Genomic DNA, 18,238 nt, shown 5'->3' on the forward strand with positions numbered 1-18,238 from the left:
GGTAGACCCGGATGAGCAGGGCTAAGAACAGCTCTAGGAGCACCTGTGTAGTGCAGGAGACAGGGTGACATCATGTCCCAGTGCACCTGGCAGATGCCTGGTTCAGGGCTGCCAGGCTGCAAGGTTGAGGGGTATGGATGTGGGTAGTTAGCTGGAACACATCCCTCCACCAGGCCTGTCACCAGTCCACAGTCTAATGCTGCCCTTCCCTATCCCACAAGCCATCCCTTCCCCAAATGATGCATGGGAGGATGTATTGTAGTAGAGGAGGCACATTTTCCACTCTACCCATCCCAAAAATGCCACCTGTTAGCAGAGCTGTTTAGCCCTTATCTGCAGGGGCGGGGGCTAAATCAGAGAAACCAGAATCCCTGCTTATCAGCAACCACAAGGGGCAGACCCTGATTTTATCAGTGACGTGCCCAGGCCAAGGTCAAGCCTGGCACAGCCTGTGGTGGTGCTGGACTGTGCTCAGGCATTGGCAGAGGGCTGTGTCTGGGCAGCAGCTTGGGTACATGGGGCTGCTGCCAATGGCCATTTCCATGGTGGTCCAGGTACCCCAAATTCCAGCAGCCCGTCAGTCTATCAGGGGCCAGTGGACATAGTTCTGCAGGCAGGGCCTGGCCCATGGGCTGTACGTTTGAAACCCCTGGGATAAAACATGGGCTTAGCAAGGGAACTTGCTCATTGCTGGCTCAGGCGTTATGTCATCTCTTAATAAACATGCCTTATAGAGGGGAACTCTTGTCTCCTTGTGTGGCTCATTCCTGCCCACGCCATAAACACACGTGTTTGGGCAACACCCCTGCACCCCACCCTGGCCTGGCCCAGATCCTGGCTATCAGAAAGCAGCAGCAGAATTGGCTCTGGTGATCTGGTCCAAACTCAGCACCTGGGCCACAGAGCAGAGAGCAAGGTAGCAGTGTGCCCTGGCAGAGGCCAGCACAGATGTGTGCTCGCCTAGTGCCGCCAGCTGTTTGCCTGCAGAGGCTATGTTGCCAGCTGGTGGACATGCCCTGTGCTGGGCAGGCAGCCCCGGCTCAGGGAGCAGCAGCAGCCCCCTGCCCTTTGCCTAGAGAGCACAGGGGGCACCAGTGACACAAAAGGGAGGACAACAGAAGGCATAAGGGCAAGGGCAGTAGACGGGCACAGCTGGCACAGTGTGGGGAGTAGCTGAACTGGGGTTTGTCCACTGGCTTACACTGCCCTGGGGTCCTCGGAGAGTTCTGGTGAGAAAGTGTCCCTTCTCCCATCTCCGCTCATGGCCATGCCCCTGCCAGCTGGCTGTAGCTAACGGTGGGAGAGGGGGGAGCTCCTGGGCTCCACAGCTCCCTCCCAGGCTGACTGGCCCTACTGGCCCCCTTCGACTCATGCTGCCTCCAGCATCTCTTGCCCCTGCCTGTTTCTCCAGCCTCTGGTTTTGTGGGGGAAAAGGCCTGGGGTCCTGGGGACATGCACAGAACTGGGAGTCTGGGTGTGGGGCTCGGGATCGCCACGCTCTCCTCACGTCTGGGCACCAAGCAAGGCCCCGAATCCCTCTGCAGGAGGCAGGAGCCCATCCGTCCCCACTCCCCTCCAGAGAGCACATGAAGGGCTCCAAAGCCGGCATGGATCCCTGGGCTCCACCACAGATCATGCTCCTCTCACTGCAGTGGCTTTTATTTGTATTACAACAGGCCTTGGTCAGGCGCAGAGCGCCCTCATACCTGCGACCGGGCGCACCAGGAGAGGGCTCTGCCCCATGTGTACAATATCTCAGGAGCAGTGGAGGATGCAGACTGGAAGAGCGGGTGCCAAGTGACAGAGATGACCAGGAACAGGACAAGGGGCAATCACAGCTGCCCATGGCTAGGCTGGCATCCCGGGCCTGCAGGGAACACAGAGTAGCTGCGGGGAAGGAGAGGCTGAAAGGCAGAGATTGCAGCAGCTTTGCCAGAGCTGTACAAAAGCTGCTCAGCCCCTGCTGCATAGCTGAAGGGGGCAGGGGCGTGAAGGTGCCTCTGGGAAGGTCTGGCTCTTGGCAGGGCAATGGTCGAGGGCTGGGGACCAGGCAGGAGCTACTGGTCAGTGCAACTCAGCTGTGCAGGCTGGGAGAGCGATAGTACATAGTGCAGCTGGCTGCAGAGCAGGGGGAAGGGGACGACCAGGGCAAGGAGCTGGGGATGGTCGCAGCAGCAACAGTTTAGGGGGAAAAAGGGCATCCCTTGCTATCATGCACAAGGGCTGTGATAGGAGCCGGCTGGAGCTGAGCCTAACCTCCATGGAGAGCAATGGGACTGGGATGGGCTGGAGGCAGAAGCAACCCTTAAGTCAGAGCTTGGGGCAGGGCTGCAGGGGCCCTGGCCCTTCCCAGGGCAGGCTGCACAGCCTAGTGAGAGGGCCCAGTCCCCAGGGGTGGTTGCTGCCCCAGCTCCTCTGGCCCAGGACAGACCCCCCCCAGCCTGTTCATGTGCACCAGTGGCACATGGCGGTGTCACACCCGCTGGCAGAGCCCTGCCCCCAGCAGCAGCAGGGGCCCCAGGCAGCAGTGCAGCACCCCCAGGCCCTGGGACACTCCCAGGAAGAAGTTCAGGCCCTCCCGGAAGGCGCAGGTGGGCATCAGCAGCTGCGTGTTCTGGAGGAAGTCCAGGAGCAGGGCCACGGTGTAGGGGGTCCAGAGGAGGAAGAACACCCAGGCCAGGCTGACCCTCGGTGCCCAGCTACTCCAGCACCACTTCAGGGCCACCTTGGCCAGGCCCAGCATGACTGGGAGCAGGATGAAGATGGCCAAGCAGATGGTGACATGGGCCACGGACAGCGGTGACAGATTGTTGGTTTTAAGGACACAGGACCTATGGGTGTTCCCCAGCACCTCGCTGAGCATGGCGGCTGGTATGGCCAGGAAGAGGGCGACCAGCCAGAGTGCTGTGGCTACTCCACTGCTCCAGGGGCCCTGCTTGTCCCACAGGGTACTGGCTGTGCTGTTGGCCACCAGCAGCCCTTGGGCAAAGAGGCTGCTGTGCCACAGCATGTATGCCAACTGGCAGAACTTGATGCCAAAGACCCAGCCTTGGCTGATGCCCACAGTGAAGAAGGGCAGCAGGGCTGCAAAGATGGCAGTGCTGAGTGTCAGCTGGCATGCGAGGGCCCTGCGTGGGGGGTCGCCCCACACCCGAGGGTACATGGCCAGGGCCACCCCTGCAGCCAGGTTGCTCAGCAGGGCCAGGGCAGAGGCGGTGGCGAGGAACGGTGGGCCAGCTCTGCTGAGGAACGGGCAGAAGTTGCTGTAGCAGGGTGAGGAGAAATCAGTATAGTTCCAGTAATCCCATGTGTAGTAGTCATTGTCATAATATTCAGAGGCATTCGGTAGTGACTGGGTCAGGTTAATCAGATCAGAGAAGCTGATGTTCTTGTGGATGTTGCTATCCTGGAAAAAAGAAGCATGATGAAGAGTTTGCTCTGTGCCCTCTCCAGTGCCCAGACTGAGCCCAGCACCCCCTCAGCAGAGCCCCTCAGCTCTTCCCTCTCCAGGCTGGGGTCAGCTCTCAGTACATTGCACTTGCACATCAGGCCCCGGCCAGGCCACGCTAGTCCCACTGTCATCAGCCCTACTGCTGGCAGAGTGTTTCCCAGCCGCCGGCTGCACGGCCCAGCCCAGCCCTGTGTCCTGCTGGGTGAGACGGCTGTAGCAAGGAGCCAGTGTCTCAGCCCCGCTCCCCTTGGAGGAGACAAGTGAGTGCCTGAGCAAGGGAGGGGGCAGCTCAGCAAGTTGCCTGTATCACCCACATGCCCCGCTCCCATGCCACTGCCCTAGCTGGGCAGGGCCCAGGAGGCCAGAGAGTTTCAGGGGGTGGGCTCTGCCTGCCAGAGCTGAGCGGCGCTTGGGGTTCAAGCCTTGTGGGAAATTCCAAAATGCCCTTTTGGAAATGCCCTTGTGCAGGGAGTCAAACTCACTTAGCTCCCAGAGAGGATCCAGACCCCTGGGCACCTCCTGGGCAGAATACAGCCCCACCTCCAATGGTGAGGAGAGCAGCGGTGGCAGTGAGTGGCAACAAGGAGCCACCGGCGCTCACGCTCACCTTGCTGCCACAGACACATGTCCCATAAGGCTCAGCCCTGCCCCTGCTCTCCCTGCCCCCAAATCGCCTCCCCTCCAGGAGCCGCATGGACAGGGCAACACTGCTTCACAGGCTGGATCTGGCCCTGTGTTGGACACCCCTGCCCCAGCATGTTTGCTTTTGTGTTGTTATTGCAGATGCAGCTCCGGCCAGGGAACTGAAATGTTGCTTTTCTATTTGTTGCAGTGACCCCAAGCACATGGCTTTAAAACATCTGGACAGACAAGTCCCTTATCCTGGAGCCATGCATCAGCTCCCAAGAGACATCGGCCGGGAGCCAGATATTCCCTTCTCGACTGCTGAATAGGCGTTGTCTCGTGGGAGGGTCAGGGACCCGACCCCACAGCCTGGGAAACCACAACGTCCACAGGCTGGCACGGCTGGAAAGAGGCAGAGACCGTGGTGGGTTATCTGGAGCTGGGACTGGGCAGGGACTGGCACAAATGTTCTGGTCCCCTTGGATGTTCCCAAGGGAAAATCACTTTTTTGACAAAGTCCAAATACTCTGCTGGGAAGTTTTTGTTTGCAGGAGCTCTGCTCTCTCACATCCTTCTGATGGGTGATTCCTGACCCGTCTGCTTTGCACAGACCATCCCTGAGCTCGCTGCTGTGGAGCCAGGGTGGCTACCTCGTCCCACCTGTGCCTGCACAGACCCATCCTGTGCAGCATGCCCAGCACGGCTGCTGGAGAGCGTTCTCCGAGCGTGAGGGAGAAGGGCGCTGCCGTCTGGCCAGCAGGGAGGGCAGTCAGGCAGCCTCAGGCTTGGGGTGCTGTGTCTGGAGTTGAGGTCTGCACTGAGGGCCCAAGAAGTCATCTCCAGATGGGTCAGCAGTGCCCTGAGTCCCATGCCCATGGGCACAGGCAGGGCTCTGCCAGGGTGGGCAGCTGGCGCCTGACTCCAGGGCAGTGCAATGCAATGGACAGTGAATGCTCTCTGTGTGACTTCGCTGCTTTTGATGGCCTACTTGATGAAGACCCGTGGCCACCTGACGCAGGCCAGATGTGGCACGTCAGCCCTACCAGCAACCTTGGCTGGGTCCTGGCAGTGCCTTGCTCTAACGACCCACGGTTCACCCGTTCTCTCTGTGGCATCTTTGGGATTCCAGCAAAGGTCCCACGTAGGAAAGGTCCTTCTCTGTCTTGCTGCTTCTGTGCCACCGGGATGCTCCTGGTCCGCCCCTCTTAGGCTGCACTATCCCAGGAGCTGCATCCCTTGGCGCTTAACACTGCCTGGGCCTGTTCCTGCCCATGGGAGGCAGAGGCACTTACTGACTGTTGTTCCCAGAACATAAGCTTGGTTAGCCAGAGCGAAGCTGCAAACAAATCTTCACTCAGAGGCAGGGGCAAGGGAAGGGGTTAAGGGCAAGGGCAGGGGCAGGGGCAAGGGCAAGGGCAAGGGCAAGAGCAGGGACAGGAGCTCCTACTGGCAGCCAAATTTCCAGCTCTTTACAGTTAACTTTGAATTCAGGATTCTCCTGCTACATTCAGGCAAGGGCACTTGTGCTTGTCTGGATGGGGGCAGGCCTGGCTAGCAGGGGCAAATGTATTCTGGATCCCTGGGGAAGAGGGCACCAGCAGTGTGGCACAGCAGGCACTGGGGCAGCTTCCCCCATGGCCCACATGAGCAGCTGCCTGCTGTGGACCCAGCTGTGCCTGGGCCCGTGGCCGCTGGGCCGAGGAGTTGTGTGTGGCAGACAGGTGTCTCCTGGGCTGTGGACCCTGGCATGGCTTGCACCACATTGGCGAGGCAGGGGTTTGGCCTTGGCCTTATCCTTTCCCTGGCCAGGGCTCATGGCATGCAGCAGGACCCCGACTGTGCCATCTCTCTGGTCCCCAGCCACGCTAACAGGAGGCTGCAGCTCGGATGTGCCCAGCCCCCCCCTCACACTGCCACATGCCTCTGGTTACTCAGCTGGGCCCACTGCCCCAGGCACCACCTGGGACCCCTCTTATACTTGGTGAGTGGGGTAGACACTGCCTGAGCTGTAGGAGGGACCGTGCCCTTGTGTCCTGCCTACTGCAAGGAGCTGGGGACAGGATGTGGCCCAGGGAGTCTCTGCCCCCTGGACCTCCCCCCTCACATGTGTGAGTGCTGGCCCCTGGGCCAGGATGCACCAGGCTGGGGAGAGCTCAGAGCTGGTCCCTGGAAGTGGGGCAGTGACCCCCATCTGCAGGGGACCACAGGGGCTGCGGGAGGCTTTCAGGGGGTGCAGGGAGCATGGGGAGGAGGAAGGACAGTGGTCAGGTGCAGAGCGGGGGAGTGTAAGCTGCTGAGACCGCTGAGCTGTGGTGGGCAGGGCTCGGGGCTTGCTCCAGGCAGCACACTTGTGACCTGGAGGAAGGGCTGTGGGCCACAGACCACATGCAGTGGGACAGTGCTGGGCTGTGGGCTGTGCCAGGCCAGAGCAGGGCCATTACGGCTGTGACTGAGACCAGCCCGACTGCGCGCACTTCACTGCCTGCTCAGGAGGGGTGGGCTTTGTTTGCAGCATCCTCTGCCTTAGCAAGCAGAAATTGCTTTCTGGAAATGCCACGTCCAGATGGCTTTTGGCGGCGGCAGGGGCCTCCCACCTGTGACAAGGGCCAGACTCTCCTTTAGTTTTCAATGAAATCTCACTGCAGCCACAACCCAGGCACCCCCCAGCCAGGCAGGGCAGGGCAGGGCAGGGCAGGGCAGGGCAGGGCAGCTCAAGCAGCATCTGGGAGCTCACAAGCCAGGTGCGAGCCTGCCAGGCAGACTATCAGAGAGCTGGAGCATATCAGGGGGCTGGAGCATACCAGGAGGCAAACTATCAGAGGGCTGGAGCATATCAGGAGCTGGCAGCCGCCAGGCAATCAGAAATTCCCTTGGGGAGAATTTCCTTTGGAAGAAGTGCTGGGATCCTGATGCAAACAATGGCCTGGCAAGGCCTCCCTCATTATACACTGTCTAAACAACAAGCTGCACTTCCCAGCACGGAGCAGGCCCTCGTTCTTGCCTGGATGCCGGGCTGTGCGGGCAGGGAGAGAGAGGATGAGGGGGGGCTGAAGACAAAATAATCCAGGGACAGTGAAGGGCCTGGCGGGCAGTCAGAGCTCCCTGCGGTTGGAGAGCCAAGACCTAGGGGCGGAGGCAGGAGCATCAGGCCGTGGGATGCAGGGTGCTGGGAAATTCCTGCTTCAGGAAGATTAAAGGCTCCTCGCGTCCCTTCTCCCACAGCAGAGCGACTGCAGCCAAACGCAACCTCTGCAAGCTGGCGCTGTTAGGACAGGGTGGTGGTGGACTCTCCATCCCTGGGGGTGTTCAAGGAGAGATTGGGGGTGACCTAGGTGCAGCGATGCCTGTGTTCTGCCACGGGGATTTCCCAGGCTTTGGGCTTTGCTGGCTGCCAAATAGGGCTGGGAGGGTATCCCATCCCTTGCCCCTAACCTGCTACCCTGCTATTACATGTCAGGGGTTTTTTAAGCCTTCCTTAGAGGCACTAGGTACTGGCTCTAACCAGACCTGGGGACTTTGACTGAGCTGTGCCAATGCTCTTGCTGAGACCCGAAGCTGGAGGTTCCTGGCCAGAGGGTCTCATTCCTCTGCTCACAGTCACACCGATGCCCTGTTTGGGGACAGGAAGGAATTTTACCCCATGGTCAGTTTGGTACAGACTCGGGGGGAGGATTGCCTTCGTCTGTAGTAGGGGTGGGGTATGACCCTCTACCTGGGATCTCTCAAATGTATAACAACTTGTGTAGGAGGATGTGGTCCTCTTACTTTACCTGAGGCAGGTGCAAGTGTGATGTGTTGTATCAGGGCTGATGGCAGTCTTCTGCAGAGTTTGGATTATAGTTGTACGGGATGGTTTGGATAGGGACGATGCTGCCTCAGGGAGGGGTTGGATTAGACAAGCTCTGGCAGTCCTTTCTAGCCCCTCTTCTCTGTGATTCTATGATTTCTAGGACATAAAGCCCAGGTAGACCCCCTCAACCCTGCCTGTGAAGCGTCAGCTCCCCACGGCCACAGCACGGGGACTTGGTCCTACTGCTGCTGCTGGCACGTGGCCCAGGGGCAAGGCAAGAGGCCCTGCAGCACAGAGCCCAGCCCCTCTACATGCTGGGCACAGGGGGCTGCACACAGTGGCCATGGGGTGGGCAGGGACCTGAGCGCTCCACCTCCTGCTGCCCAGGGTGAGTCGGCTAAGCCTGACGCTCTGGAGGAGCAGGAGATGCCACCAGGCAGCCTCGCTCGTGGGCCATTCACTGCCTGAGGCTGTGAAATGCCTGCGGTGGCAGTGCCCTTGCTGGGAGCTTGTGCACACCTCACTGGGGTCCCAGGGCTCAGGAAGCAGGAGAGCTGGAGCACGCCCACCACAGCCCAGGGGCAGAGCATCTTTCCAAGGGGCATATCCTTGTTGTTGGGGGGTGGCTGGGGCGGCCCCTGCCTGTCATGGCCAGCCCCATGCAGCCCTGCAGCAGGGTCTGCTCTACAAGAGGGAGCCGGGGTCGGAGGCCTTGGACTCACCAGAGTGTAGCAGTTCCCCATCCTGTCCACGTGCTGTGAGGGTCTGCAGCAGGCTCAGCGGGGCTGTCTCCCCTCGACGATGACTGCCTGGGTCTGTGGCAGGCTCAGCCGGGCTGTCCCTGCTGAAGAGAGCTGAAGGGCTGTGCTTACCAGATAAGAACTGAGAAGTTATAAACAAGCTGCCTGCTCCTGGTAATCCCCCTCCTAGCCCCTGTGTGAAGGAAGCGGGTGGAGGCAGCCTTCCAGTAAGTCCCTGGCACCCTGCAGGCAGGAAGCCCTCCTGTGGGGATCCCCTCCAGGAAAACCTGACAGTGCCCCTTAGGCAAGGGAGGCCTTTCCTTTCCTTTCCTGGCTGCTGTCCGGATGCAGCACACGGCCCTTCCAGGCCAAAGGGCAACCACACCACACCTAGGGGTACGAGGGTGCCCACCTCACCTCCGTGACAGCAGCCCCACGCTGGCCTCAGATAAAGGCTTGCAAGCCTCTGCCCTCCCTGAGCCGCCCCGTCCTCCTGCCCCTTCACTCCTCTCTCATCCTCACCTCTCTGGGCTGGGAGGCTTGGGATCGGTCTGCTTTGTGCATTCAGACCATCAGGAAGGACACTGGCCCTGGACTGAGAGAGGACTCCCTTCGCTACAGGTGGCCTGTATGTGCCTGGAGCATCTGCTCCCTGCAAGTATGTTTCTAACAGAGAGACCTTTTCTCCTAAGAGTCCGTTAGGCATTTAGGTTGAGACAGGTATTAGCAGAAGTAAGCATGACCAGTGCACGTCAAGCAGTCTGACTCCAGATCCTTCCCTACCCCCTGGATATCCCTTCCCAGGTTGGCAGAGCATGCAGCAAAAAAAATACGAGAGAGAAACACTCAGGCATTTACTGTGAAGGTTACCAGGGTGAGTTGAGGCCGACAGCGCTGGCCCCTCTGCAGGCCGGGCTGCCATTACCTTGCTGCAGCATCTGCCGCAGGCTGTGCCCTGTGTCGGGAGGCTGCTCCCAAGTTACTTATCAGCCCCCTCATGCTGCAAGGGCCGGGCTGCTTTTCTGCAGCCACGTGCAGACAGCTCAGTAGACGTGCAGGCGCCTCAGCTGGGCTGAGCCAAAGAGGCTGAAGTTGGTTTCTTGTTCTTCATTCCTTTTTTTAATCTTTTCCAAACACAGGATTCATCTACATATGAAATTAGCCTGGCTGAATAAACTCCAGTGCAGTTTGCACCCAAGTTTATTGCTCCTGTGTGCAACGTCTTCGTGTGCACCTGGGACTGCAGCACATTGAGCTAGGGTGGAGTAGTCCCGGCTGGCAGGGGCCCCGGGGGTCAGCCTGCCAGCCCAGGGCTGCCCCAACCTGGCTCACCGTGCTGCGGAGGGGCTGGCTGGAGAATGAGGGTGCTCCAGTGCAGGGCCGGCTGGCAGGCAGCCCCCACACTGTAGCACCCTCATGCCCCAGCCAGCCCCAGGCAGCGTCTACACGTGTGTCACAATGGAGTTAGTGACTCCGCAGTAGGCTAGTACTTGTATCAAGCAGTACCAAATTACAGCGGAGTTAATTGGTTTACTCCCATCTAATAGCTTCGAATGGGTGGATGGAGACAATTTACTGTGGATTTAATTAGGTAACTACAGTTAGTGCCTTGTGTAGATGTGATCCAGGTTCTATTCCCAGATATGTACATTATGACAGCCATTGAGGCACCAAATGTCTGGACTTGGTCTGGGTTTTGGATACTGTCTAACGGGTGGGGGGTTGGTGGAAGGTCTGGGCACTGGCAGCCTCCGCTCCTCCATGCTCCAGCCTAGGCGTACTTGCAGATAGTCGTAGTGACCTCTCGTGCATAGTATACCAAGATCCAGGACAAAGGTAATGAATTAGAAATGCTGAAGAACTGAAAAAGAAACCAGAAACTTGGAATAAGCAACTAACTTCTGCTTCGTGTTGAGCTGCAGGGTTCAGCTACCCTTAATTTTGCAGATCAGCAGGCAACTGAGCCTGGTGCTTCAAACCACCCTGAGGAGCCTCTGCTGCTGTCCCCACCCAGGCTCCCAGGAGCAGGTTGCAATGGTTGCATGCACACCACCCCCCTTTCTGCTACATGTCAGGATTTTTTGTTTAAGCCATCATTAGAGGCATTGGGTTGTGACTGGGCTGTGCCAGTGCTCCTGCTGGGACTTAAACCCAGAGGTTTCTGGCTACAGGATCTTGCCCCTCTGCTCAGGATGAAACCACTCCTTATTTTTGGGGTCAGGAGGGAATTTTACCCCCTGGTCAGATAGGTACCAACTGGGTGGGGGGGAGTTGCAATCCTCTGTAGCGGGGGATCTCTACCTGGGATCTCTGGAGCATATTTTGACAACTTTTTACAGCGGCTGCCGTGGTTCCCCTGCTTTACCTGGGGCAGGTTCAGGTGTGATGTCTGTGTTGTGTCAGGGCTGACAGTAATTTTACTAAGAGGCTAGACAATGGATTGTGCAGGATGGTTTGGACAGGGATGATCCTGCCACAGGCAGGGAATTGGAGTAGATGGAGGTCCCTTCCAGTCCAACAGAGTACTCTATGATTTCAATGACCTGCTCACCCTGCTCACTGGCATTGGAGCTGGCAGGCCTTGGCCTCTCAGCAAGCAGTAAAACCCCAAGACAGGCCCTAAGGGACAGCAGCACCCGACAAGGGGGCGGCCAGCTGGGAGGGAAATGCTGAGCAGGCTGTGGGCAGACACTGACCCTTTCTCCACCCTCAGGCCCCTGCTGCCCCAGTGACTGGCCAGGTGCTTCCCCATGCTCCTGGGGTGGCTGCTGGAGCTGGGAGGAGCCCGGCACCCTCCGGGCATCAGGCCTATTCTCCAATCCTGCCTGAGGAGCATATAATCATTTTATATGCTCTCCCTGGACATGATGCTGAGGCCCATCTGTCACCTTCTCCTGCGTTTGAGAGAAGGAGAAATGCCGTTTTAGCTGGGAATCCAGCGGCTGATGAGACCCAGTGCCCATTCATCCTGGGCTCTGAGGAAACCCTTTGCCATTGTGCTCGGTGTTGTTATGGGACGTCTGCCCTGCGAGGTCTGCGTGCATGTGCATACAGGAGAGGTGTGAACATGCAGCTGGAAGCAGAAACCCAAGTGCAGACTTGGGGGGAGAGGGGGCTGCCAACCTTACTTCCCTAGAACCACTTAGTCACGTTTAATTACTGACACCACATGACATGAGGATGTCGTATTCCCCGGAGGCTGGTAAGAATCACTTCAGATTAATAAACAGATTTGGAGAATTAGCAAGACACTTGACAGCAATGCAAACACTCAGGTGGAGGGCAACACTTGATGCCCAGGGTGTCCCCTCTACTTCCCCTGCAGCGGCGACCCCCTCCCCACCACCTCCCGGGAAGGCACAAAGAGCCTGGTGCTTCCTTTACCAAACCACTCCCCTCCTTAGGTGCCTACCCGGGGCGCTGGAGCAGGGAGCACCAGGCAGCTCCTAGGGTCCTTATTAATGACTGCCAGCCCCATGTCCAAGAAGCAGAGCAAAGACTTGACCAACGGGCAGGTCAGTTGCAATAACATTTAATTATTACACATGAATAACGGGATTATTTTGAAATCAGTTTGTTTCATGCACTAAATGATGGACTCTCTAATTAGCAGAGAACACTAAATATTTCACTCTGTGCCATTTAAAAGAACGACTGCCCCTGACAGTGCACCACTCCAAGCATAAGGAAACCTGCTTATAAGAAATTGAATTATTAATTCCCAATTATCGTTAGATTTCAGCAGTTCGCTGCGTGCAATAAAATCGCAGCCATGAGACAGGAGCCTGACAGCCGTCCCCATCTCCAGCACCTGATCCCATGATATATTTATGACACAGACAAGAAGGCAGCGAAGCTTTTACAGTCAAGTGCTCTCCAGTGAGGCAGTGCCAGCGCGAGGGCGCCCAGGTCGCCTCAGTGCTGCACCGGCGCATGTCAGCACTAACCCGGATTGTTCCCAGTAACCCACGGGGATTTTGCAGAGGCAGAGGTAGAATCACATGGGCCCGTGTCCTAGTCCAGTATCTGACACAAAAGGATGTCCTTTGTCTTCTTACCATCCCCTGCCACTTCCCCCACCTGCCCTGCACATCGAGGCAAGGATCCGGGGAAGGAGGAGTCTGTGGCTGCATGCTCAAGGACAGTAATGAAATGCAGAAGCACTGTGCAGGCTGGTGGGAAGCAGGCCCTAGAGCTCATGGTCTCTCCCAGCGTCACATGTTTTCTTGCGGTGGCTCATGCTGCACTTTGTCCGCAGGAAGAGCTCAGGCTCTGTGCAAGCAGTGTAGGCAGAGGAAGGCTAGTGGCTCTGGAAAGCCCTGGTCCTGGCATCCTGCCTGCGAGGCTCAGAGAGATTGCAGCCCCACGAACACTGCTGCCACATGAACTTTGTCAGAGCTTGCAGCTCACCCCCGCTGGCTGGATTCCCGGGTGGCAGTGACAGGCACCTCTCCAGCCTGTGGCTAGCCAGGTCCAGCCCCTCTCCCGTGCATCTGCTTCCCCTTCTAGAGCTCTTCAGATCGCATTCGTTAGTATTAGGCAGTGATTAATCTTGCCCCTGCCTCATGGCGGATGGCATTGTTGTCACAGAGCCCTTGGCCAGGTCAGGACCTGGAAGCCCCCGTCTCACCCCATGCGAGTGCCATAGTGGATCCCTCTCTGAGCTGTAGCATGAACTAGGCTTGCCAGAGGAGAGCAGCAGAGCATGGTGACAGGTGACTTTAAGGGACAGCGTCGGCAGCTGTGAGCTACAGGCCTCCTGCTAGCCGGCCTGCTGCGACACCCTACAACTACCCTGCTGCTGAGCTGAGGATCCACACAGGCTGTGTAGCAGCTCCCACAGTAGCAGACCCTCTGCACACGTGGCAGGGAGAAACCAGGAAGGTGCAGGGAAGTGCAGCTGAGCTCTGCCTGCTGCATCACCCTGACCGCTCGCTCCCTCCTCTCTGCTGGGGCTTTCACAGAAACCCCCTCCCTTTGATGCATGGCCCTGGGGAGGGAGAGAAAGGCTGGAACGGTGTCAAGCTGGTGCTCTTGCTCTCTGCAGGGTGGGGGAGTCTGTCAGTGACCTGCAGGCATGGAGGGAGCAGAGGATGGGGCCATGGGAGCGAGCAGGGACTGGATTGCATGGGGCTGTGGAGGCCAAGGTGAGCCCAGAGCATGTGGTTCTGCAGGGCAATGGGGATGAGCATGGGGCAAGGGGCTGTGGGGACGGGCAGGGACTGGCGGGGGAGACACGGCTCATGGGGTCAAGGCGTGCGATGACCTCTGTGGGGCTGGGGTAGGGGCAGCAGAGGCTGTGGGCACATGTGGGTGAATGGACGAAGCAGGTAGTCACTGATTCCTGGAGCTGGTTTGAGGCGCACAGGGTGGGGTTGGACATCCCATCCTGCTGGGTGCAGCATGGACCAGCTCCCTGTGAAACGTCCTTGGGGCTGAAGCAGGAAGCAGGCCAGGGAATGGGGCTGCTGCAGCCTTGCTGTACCTGGCTGGGGGCCAGGATCTCCCGGAGACCACAGAATAACTTGTGCCCTGGCCTGACATCACAGCCGTGGGCCAGTGACGGGCTGGAGAGCCCCAGGTGCAGACGGGTGGGAGGGGAGCTGCTGCCTCCTGACAAGGGAGGGGCACATGCTCATTCGCCTGGCAGCTGCAGGGTGGGTTATGGAAGCTTCTGGGTGGGTGAGGCCTTGTAGCAGGAGGTGCAGGGTCCCCTGGCTTTGTTGCAAAGCTGAGGTCCAGGCTGGCGCATGCCTGGCAGCATACATTGCCACGTACACGTACTCCAAGCACCAGCCTGCCCCACCTGGGGATGGCTAACTCCTTCCTTGCTCACAGAGGGAGAGGATGCGCCCTGTCTTTTCAACACGGAGAGAACTGGATTAACACAACAGCCCCTTGGAGCACAGCTGGAATTCATGCCCCCTTCCCAGCTGTGGCTAGGACCCGAGCTCCACCTGCGGCCAGTTGTGCCTGGGAGCAGGAGGGGCAGCCCCAGCTCCCCAGAGCCAGCCCCTGGCCCTGCACCAGCACAGCAGTGCTGGCACCCACCCCCTGCACCAGGCACTCCCCCCTACGAGTGGCCCCCGAAGCAGTGCTGGAGCAGCACAGCTGGGGTATGGCCTCCCCTGCTGCTGTGCTGGGGGCTACATCACAGTCTGTGTCCCCGTTCTGCAGGGACCATGCTTCCTTTAAGGGGGCAGGGGCCCCTGCAAAGCCTTTAGGAGGCCAAACAGGTCCTGCCCTTGGGTCTGGTGTGGGCTGCAGCGTGGCCACAGCAGCCTCTGCTGCCCAGTGCTGGTGCCAGCTCTGTTTCACTTGCTGGGGGTTGGTGACAACGGGCAGCTGCAGCTGCGAGAAACCGCGTCTCTCTAGGCAATGAGGTTGGCACTGGGCCATGCTGCACACGCCTGGACACAGGGGCATGTGCGAAGCAGCCTTTCTTCCCTCCCTGGGCTGGGTCCTGCCTCCCTGGGCTGCCCAAGGTTTCTCAGGGAGGTCCCCTGGAAGTTGTCAGTGGCCCCAGGAGCTGGAGCTGCCGGCCCTGGGAAACTACTTGTGTCAGAGCGCAGGGGTAGAATAGGCGCTGAACCGTGGGACAGGCAACTGCTTATGGTGCCCGGGCCCTGCCTCTGCTGTGCAGCCAGTCTTCAGCATGATCCCTGGCTCCCCTGCTGGCAGGGGCAATGTGCGACTGTGCTGCAGGGGCTGAGGGCAGCTGTGCGGGGCAGTCTGGGTCCCCTGTTGCCTTTGATAATGTTCTGGCAGGGAGGGACCATTCCCAGAGCTGCTACCCATTGGCCAGGGGTCAGCCCTGCACGCAGGCAGCACATCATCCCCTCTGAAAGCAATAATCCCATCAGAAGACCGTGCCCTTCGGAAGCCGCCGGCACTCACCGGGAGATTGATGGCCCCAGCACTGCTGAACGGCTGCCCATCACTCACAGCCACGCACTTCATCCTCAGGGTGGCAGGGGACACTCTGTCATTGTCCTCATCAGGCAGAGACAGGGGCTTTGTGTAGGAGCCAGCAGTAGGTGTATATCCAGGCCTTGGCGCTGCAGTCACCATAGGGAGGGGTGACTAGCACCCCACACTGGTCTTGGGGGCCAGCCATGGCTCAGTGCTGTGACAGCCCCTCTCAGCTGCTGTACAAGATGCAGGGCCCTGCTAAGGTTGTGCACAGCAGCGTACAGGGGGGCAGTCACTGTATAAAGGGTGTGCATCAGGAACTGGGAGAACATCTGTTCCCCAGGGCACCCCATGGGAAGACAAGGTCTAATGGTCACAAACTGCTGGAAGACCGTTTTAGACTGGACTTAAGGAAAAACTTCTTTACCATCCGAGTCTCCAGAGTCTGGAAAAGACTCCCCCCAGAAGTGGTGCAAGCACCTACTCTAGATACCTTTAAGAAACACTTGGATGCTTATCTTGCTGGGGTGATCTGACCCCAGCTGAACTCCTGCCCTGGGGCAGGGGCCTGGACCCGATGATCTTGTGAGGTCCCTTCCAGCCCTAATGTCAATGAAATCTATAAAGCTCCCCACCCCCAGATGCTGGGTCCCAGCTGCAGCGCCAGACAAAAGCGTCCTTTCCAGGGCATCCGTTGGTGGGGAAAGGGGGGTTGGCACCAGCCCTGTTGGGGATGGGCTGTGGGCAAGTGGGTCTGGGTGGACTGGAATCACTGAGCAGGGCTGTGCGTGTGGTCATGGGCAGGGCCCCGCCAACAGGAGCCCGGGATCCCTGCGACTGTCTTGGGAGAGGGAGCTGAGAAGGGGCTGCCTAGGCGGGGAGAGGTGTCAACATCACCCAGAGATGATGCATCACTTGCACACACCACTCGCCCTGCCAGCAGGGGCCTCATGGGTACACTGGCCCTGCCCCTGCCTGTGCTGCATGCAGGGCCATGCAGCAGCTACAGTCATTGCTCAGGGTCTCTGATGAAGGATCTTTCTCCTTTATTGTCCTGTGCCTGCCATGGGTCAGTCCTTTCACCAGCTCCAAGGCTGGGCCTGTCCTCCACCCCCTGGGAACCAGCCTAGGGATGTGGACTGGCCTTTGGCCCTGCTGCCTGCTACCAATGCAAAGGTGCTGGTCCCAACACAGAGGAGGGAGGGCTGAGACCAGGGTCCTGGGCTTGCCCTCCTCACCCATGGCTGGTGGACCATGCAGGGAGCCCTGTGTCCTAGGGCACTGCCCATGCAAGCCAGTCCAGGGGCTGCCCTGCTGCTAGGAATAGTTGGTATGTAGGGCAGGCACACAGTTGTTGGACACAAATTGTGGTGTGTCCCATTGCCCCTGCCCTGGCAGGGAGGGTAGGGAGTTCCCAGGAGCCCTGGCCTGGTAGTAGAGCCAGCCTTAGAGGAAACGGTGCCCTAGGCAAACCTGGCAGCAGCAACACTCATCTCAGACCTTCTCTGAAGGGGGTGATATCGGTGTCACCCCCAGCCCCCCAGACCCTGAGTGCACCTGTAGCAGTCCATGGTGGGGACAGCTGCTGCCCTGCCCTGTTCTGCTCCTATCTGGGGATGCTTTTTTTTAAAAAAAGAAATTTTTCATGTCCCAAGCCAAATCAGCCAAATAAAGTCTAAATCCATGAGTCAGTCCAGAACCATAAGTGGCCCTACAACCAGCAAACATCCTCCACCCCCACCAGGGGCTTCAGATGTTTCCAAGGTCTTTGGCAGGCATCCTATGTGCAGGTTCAAGCCCAAAGGCTTGCGGTTCAGATGCCCCAAAGTTTTGCTTGCCCTCAGCCATATGGCCACAGGAGCAAGCTAGGGAGGAGCCTCCCATTTCCATAAAGCGGGCTTAAAGCCCAAAAATCTCGGCGGGTACTAAACCACGTCAGAAGAGCAGTTATCCCCAGGCGCACTTAAGGAAAACTGTCTTCATGGATCCAGATTCATGGTGTTTCCCCGGCCTGGGGATGCTGCCAGGCCATGCAGACTGCCAGAGCCTGATGGGGCTGGGGATGCACAGGCAGAGACCATGCTCCACTCCCTCCCCCCTGCAGTGCCTGGGGCATCCTGGTGAGCCCCTCCTCACCCGCCGCTTCAACACGATTACCCTGGTGTGCACGTCTGCATGATGTTTCCCTGGGGCCACTGCAGAAGTGGTCCCAGGATGTCTCCATTGGAGCCGTGAGGATGCGGGTGTGCTGAGGGCACTGCAACACCGGTCAGTCAGTGCCAGTCAGGCCAGGCCAAACCTCCCCCCCACTGTGGGCAGGGCAGGGCTGGGTGGCCCCTGGTAGACTAGCTCATCTAGAAAGTCTCAGAGGCCGCCCCCTGCAGAAGCTCTGTCCTCTCCGAGCCCGCTGGTCGTGGAGATTTACCCCCAACCCCAGCCTCCACCTGCACTGCTGGCCATCCAGCCCCAGCCTCCTGTCCCAGGACACTCTCCCCAGGCCTGCCCACATGGCAGGGGCCATGCCCACCCTGTGAGGGCCCAAGCATGGGCTCCCTCCTGCCCTGGCGGATGAGGGGCCCAGAACCGCAGAACTGGCCTTAGGGAAAATGGCAATCCACTGACCACGGTGCTCTGGGTAGTCGTCCACCCCTAAGGCCAGCTCTGCGTGGCAGCAGGAGAGTCCTACTCCTCTGGCACCTTGGGCTACCATGGCCCCGTGCT

At 58.9% G+C, this 18,238-nt stretch overlaps 1 protein-coding gene and 1 long non-coding RNA gene across 2 annotated transcripts in view; one reads left to right on the plus strand and one right to left on the minus strand.

Annotated features, from left to right (window-relative positions):
- LOC109285116 (uncharacterized) overlaps positions 1-4,598 on the plus strand; it is a 40,034-nt gene extending 35,436 nt beyond the window's left edge. Inside the window, exon 3 of the long non-coding RNA XR_002092786.2 lies at positions 4,284-4,598. This is a non-coding gene — a long non-coding RNA (uncharacterized LOC109285116). The remainder of the gene's footprint in view (positions 1-4,283) is intronic.
- On the minus strand, positions 1,644-8,792 carry ACKR1 (atypical chemokine receptor 1 (Duffy blood group)). Its single transcript, XM_014611159.3, has 2 exons — positions 8,588-8,792; positions 1,644-3,406 (listed from the first exon to the last, which is right to left on the minus strand). Exons 1-2 carry the CDS (start codon positions 8,606-8,608, stop codon positions 2,474-2,476), a joined length of 954 nt encoding a protein of 317 aa, XP_014466645.1. The 5' UTR covers positions 8,609-8,792; the 3' UTR covers positions 1,644-2,473.
- Positions 8,793-18,238: the final 9,446 nt, after the last annotated feature.

Source organism: Alligator mississippiensis, chromosome 15, assembly GCF_030867095.1.
Source record: "Alligator mississippiensis isolate rAllMis1 chromosome 15, rAllMis1, whole genome shotgun sequence".
NCBI lineage: Eukaryota > Metazoa > Chordata > Crocodylia > Alligatoridae > Alligator > Alligator mississippiensis.

Coding starts and splice junctions, on each gene's coding strand:
- ACKR1 (XM_014611159.3), bottom strand. CDS start 8,608: ATGGGGAACTGCTACACTCTG. Junction 3,407..8,587: donor TGGGGAACTGCTACACTCTG/GTGAGTCCAAGG, acceptor TCTTTTTTCCAG/GATAGCAACATCCACAAGAA.